General features: G+C 46.7%; 1 protein-coding gene across 1 annotated transcript; it reads right to left on the reverse strand.

Annotated features, from left to right (window-relative positions):
• Positions 1-262: 262 nt before the first annotated feature.
• On the reverse strand, positions 263-1,263 carry Llcfc1 (LLLL and CFNLAS motif containing 1). Its single transcript, XM_020179031.2, has 2 exons — positions 1,122-1,263; positions 263-551 (listed from the first exon to the last, which is right to left on the reverse strand). The coding sequence occupies exons 1-2, from the start codon at positions 1,261-1,263 to the stop codon at positions 373-375; spliced, it is 321 nt and encodes a 106-aa protein (XP_020034620.1). The 3' UTR covers positions 263-372.
• Positions 1,264-5,224: the final 3,961 nt, after the last annotated feature.

Raw genomic sequence — 5,224 nt, forward strand, 5'->3', positions numbered from 1 at the left:
AAAGGCTGAGCAATTAAATAAGCCAGTTAAAGACCCAAGGACTTAGGTTAAGTTTTAGAAAGCTGCTCCCATTTTTTCAGGTTTTGTTGCTATTTTATTTTTGCTGCCTCTTCTCTCAAAGTTACTGTTTTGGACAAAGGAGAAAAAGGGTGGGTCTAGTGTCTGTGGCCTGGGACATGAAGCTCTGGGTTGCGGCAATGGCAGTCTTTTCTGCTGCTGCACCCAAGAGTCAGGAAGGGGTGTATACATCCTTTGGGGAAGTCATTGCCTGAAGCTCAACTGAGAGAGGAGGTCAGAAAGTGATCATTAAGTAGAGGTAGATATCCAGTTCCTCATTCAGGAACCAGATCACAACCTCAGCCTCGATGTCCCTCATAAAAAAACCATTAGGCTGGCCAGGTTAAAGCAGAAGACTAGATTAAAAAGGTGGTCTCGGAGAGCTGCTGTCTCGGAGATCGTGTCTTCCTCTTGTTGGGCCATGTTAATCACTTGCCACAGCTCACCCACCGAGGAGGCCACAAAGTGCTCTTCGAAGTGCTCTTGGTCTTGGCCTGGAATAGGGAGAAGGGCAGGAATGGGCAGTCTTAATCCTGAATGGCTCCCACCCTCACCCTGGCTAGAATGGAGAAGAAATAAAGGTCTGAAGAAAAAGGGGGGGTCAAAGGTATTTGGCCCCACTGCCTCACCCTTACCTCCATGAGAGGTAACGTTCCATCTAGAGGTCTTTTTTGATCTCAGTTCAACCACAGCCCCAACTCAAACACACACAAACTCCCACTTCTAACACTAGCTGCCTCCTCCAGAGTGTTACATTATTTGCAGAGTGAGAGACACCTTAAAGCATGAAGACAATCAAAGACCGTCTGCCTGGACAAACATTCATGCTCATCCCTGCAGAAGCTGCATGTTATTACAGCTGGCCTATGGGGTGCTCTGGCTAAGAACCCCTGCTCTAGACCTTTTTACATGACACTATCATTTCACTCTGATAACAAGAAGCTGGAATATTTCCATATTATAAGCTTATCCCAGATTCATGCTTGCCTAATCAGCTGCTGAAGTCTAACTTTAAACAGATCTGACCCTTACCTCCAGACTTTGTCTTCCTCTTCTCCACCTACCTGAAAAGGGCATTTTCTCTTTCTGGCTCTTGTCATCAGAGCCTGGGCTGCCCTTCTGAGATGTCACTCCCTTCACCCACAGCAACAGCAGGATGACTGCCAGGAATGCTGCCCTGCAGAGCTGGGAGTCCAGGGAAGTCATGGGCCTGCCCACCCGAACATTGGCACTGGCCCCCTGCCTCCCAGTACGCAGCAGGCTCCCTCGCCTCCCTTTCCATCCCTGTCCTAAGCCTTAACCTTTCCCAGCATCGTTTTCTCCTTTTCTCTTCCATAGGACCTTTGATTTGATGTGCTCTGTGACATCATAGCCATGGTTTGACCCTCATTCCATCTCACAGAGCATTCCATTGTCAGACAGGAGAGTGGCAAGTAGCCAGTAGGGTTTGGTGGAAGTTTCTAGAATGGCCATAATCAGTTATCCTGTAGACAATAACAAAAAGGACTTAAGAACTTGCAAAGCACATTCACATCCATTACATCATTGGGTCCACATAGCCACCAGCACTCCAAAATCATAGTATTCTGATACCCACTATAAAGATGAGGAAAACTGAGGTTCACAGAAAAAAGGATTTCCCCCACTCAAGATCACAGCTACCAACAGGCAGAGCAGAATATTAATTAGCATTTTTGAGTCAAAATATAACATCTTTCCACTATTCCAAGGAGCCTTTCTCTAAAGAGAGTAATTGGCTTAGATGATGCCCAGATTACATGTAAACAAGGATCCTTATAACCTGGGCATGTTCTTAATTGTCTATGTGAAATTTGGGTCTGTGAAAAACTAAGGATCAAGTGAGGCATGGGGAAGGATGAGAAAGGATACATGCTCTGTGTATCTGCAGGAGAGAGGGAGACAGAGAAAAAGGGACAGAGACATACATACACAGAGATGGAGAGAGACAGAAGTAGAAGCTGTTCTCTCCTCATCCTCCCCTAGTTTTTCCCCTTTTTCTATTTTCCTTTTTTGCACCTCCAGGCAAAAACATTCTCTTATTTTTCACCTTTCTGGATTTCTAAAGCACAGAGAAAAAACCATTACAGGCTCATCTCCAAGAGAAGAGGTAGTGTGGCAGTGAGTCCAGGATCCTAAATAATGACTCTGAAGAAAACCTGCCCTCATACCCCAATGCCTGTCTTGCCCATGAGCCTGGTGAGCACAGACCTGTTGGTTTCCTGAAAGAGAAGTTTGAAGGGTTGTGAAATGGGGAGGCAGAATGAAGAGCCTTCCCTGGCAAACTGAAAATAGACACAGACCATGAGGGTTAGGCAAGGTGCTGGCACCTGGATAGGTTCAGACCACTCCTACTGTCCATGCAAGCCATGCCTGAATGAAACACACAAACACTGGTGCAAAGACATATGAACAAATATGTACCCTTTCTGCAAGAGGGAATTGCAGAAATGGAAATGCACAAAGATGAGATTCCTTTGCAATTACACATGCTAGCAGGCATGCTCACAGGGAGGCTGTTCCACATATAGCAGACACACCTCTTACTTCCTGGTGATCCAAGTCAGGAGGAGTGGTACAGAAGGGCACTTAATGGTGGGGGAGGAAAGATTCAAGTAGGCAGTAACCTTCCCTACCCCTATCTTGTACTCATTGACCTGCAGATCAGAGGACAATGCTTAAATGGAAAAAATAAAATCATTAATCTCCTTCTGGCTATTTTGGGGGAGGAGCCTCTTGGTTCCCTGGCAGGAAAAGAAGCCATCTCCAGCTCTGTGGGTATGAATGGGGAGGGCAGACGCAGGAGTGGCAGGCTGGAGTGGAAAGAACTGGGTTAGACTGACCATCATTAACTTTTACCTCCTCACCATTCACCTGCCTGACTCCTAGTGTCCAATGAGGTAAATCTTTGCAGGAACTAGTAATTCCTTAAAACTTTTTTTCTTATTACAAAAGTATAAAATACATAAAAGTATCCAAAGAACAAAAAAAAAACCTTAATAATTTCACCATCCAAAGACAATAGCTACTAATGTGACATTAAAATGTAGTACTGAAATCTTTTTCCTAGATGCCTGTAAACATGTGGGGTGATGGTATATTTTCTAAAGATTGAAATCTAGATTTGTTTCCACCTCCTCTTTCCCACATCAGAAGTTGCTTTGCTGGAAAAGGTCTCTGGAATCTGAAAAAGCAGTAAAGTACCCCAAACTGAGCTGTTCTGTTGGTCACCTAGGAGGCTCCAGGAGACTGTGAGGCATCTTTGCTGGTGAAGCTGATATTTGTCCAAGAGAAGTCTAGAAATAGAGGAGATGAAAGGAAAACAGGATGGTAACAGAGACTATCACCAAGATGAAGGAGTGGTGGAGAGGAGAGCCAGCAAAGGGAGGAGATACTAGTCAAATCTTTGGTCTAGCAGCTGCATCAGGCAGGCCAACTTGGTACCCACGTAGGCTGCTGTTTTTGCCCCTCCCATTGAAGAGGACAATGCAGGCTGAAAAGGGCAGGGGAGAAACTGAAGACCCAGGAATAGGGGCCTGAACATCGGGCCATCACTTTTTTCCTTCAGGGACCCATGGCCTATGCCCTTAGTGGTGAGCCCCTGCACACCTGCTCTGTGCAGCTGTGACCTGGCCAGCCTCCTCCACCACAGCACCTCCCTACCCTACCCCTCCAGGATTAGCTTTATGGGTTGAGCATTTCCTTGGCAAGTGCTCCTTTCCTGACCTCCCTCCCCCCTTATCAGAGCATCTACAACCCCCACCTCAACCTTATCACTCCCTCCATCTCCTTAGACTGGAAGTCCCTAGGCTTTGGAGACCATTACCACCCACACTGCTTCAACCCCCTGGTGAGGCAGAAAAATGTCCCACAAGGTGACCCCTCCCCACTCCCTGGGTGAGATTCCTCCATGTCTCAGGCACCTCCTCTTCCTTTCCATATTTATTTTCCTTTCAAGTCTTGTCCTTTTTTAAAGGTTATTTTGTCCATCCCTCCCTCATTCTCTGGAGCAGAGTTCTCTTGCTTAATAGCAAAAGAAGGGGGCAATCCCCGTTCCTGAAGACTCCAAAGGGGAGGGTCCATGGCATATCCCTACCTGAGTCTCTCACGTCTTTACAACTAAAAGTTTTCCAAGAAACCACAAGATCTGGAGAGTTATTTAGTGGGAGCTGAATCCCAGCACCAAAGTCAGTTCCAGCATTGCCTCTAGCCCTAGAATTTGGGGTGATCACACTCCTTCTCTGTGCTCTGTCTTCTTATTCAGAAAACATGACTTGGGCCTTATTCCCACTGATTTCCAGGTCCACTAAGTGATTACACTTAATAACACTGATATGCATCTTTGAAAACAATCAGAGTGATAAATAGGAGCTATTATATAATATAATAATCTAACTCTATCTTATCATTACTTGTTCCTCCTGCTGTCTCATTCTTGGAAAGAAGTCCAAGATTTCTTTGTCCTCTGCTTGGTTACTTCAATTCAACCTCCAGAGACACACAGGACCCCATCTGGGAAAAAAGAGTGCTTGTGGGAGGGGTCTTCTGTAATTTGGATCCCTGGGTACCTGAGAGTTGGGCTCCTCCAGGGCTCAGAAACTGGCAGGGGAGGAGGAGTTCTCATGGGGAAGAGTGGCTTGAACAGGGTTGGGGCAGAAACCCTCTTTTGAGGTGGGTCAGTACAGAAATGACTGAGGGACTGAGATCACTGGGGTGGGGCTCAGAGAAGCAAGCCCTCAGGTTCTTTGAGCCCATCCATGGAAGGAGAAATAACAGTTGGTGAGCACTTATGACAGGTGGTGCTTCACATACACCTTCATGTGACAGTGTAATTGCTATCCCTGCTTAAGAGGTTAGAAGAGTGAGGCTCAGAATGCTGACCTGAACTTGTAAAGGTAAGATCCTGGATTTAAACCAGGATCTGCCTGATTCCTGAGTTGGAGTTCTTTATTCCCTCCCCTCTTGCATCCTGCTTCCTGCACACCTCCTGTGTGGGACCTTCAGGACTCTATCTTTGCTCCTTCTCCAAATTCCTGGGCTCCACCCTCAGCCTCTCAGGTCTCAGCTGCCCAGCCCACTGCCATGAACCAAGAAGTTTCCTTCCCTCCCCCTCCCTGCTCCTGGCCACTCTGTGCCCCCAGGCTCAGCT

The sequence above is a fragment of the Castor canadensis genome, chromosome 2, assembly GCF_047511655.1.
Source record: "Castor canadensis chromosome 2, mCasCan1.hap1v2, whole genome shotgun sequence".
NCBI lineage: Eukaryota > Metazoa > Chordata > Mammalia > Rodentia > Castoridae > Castor > Castor canadensis.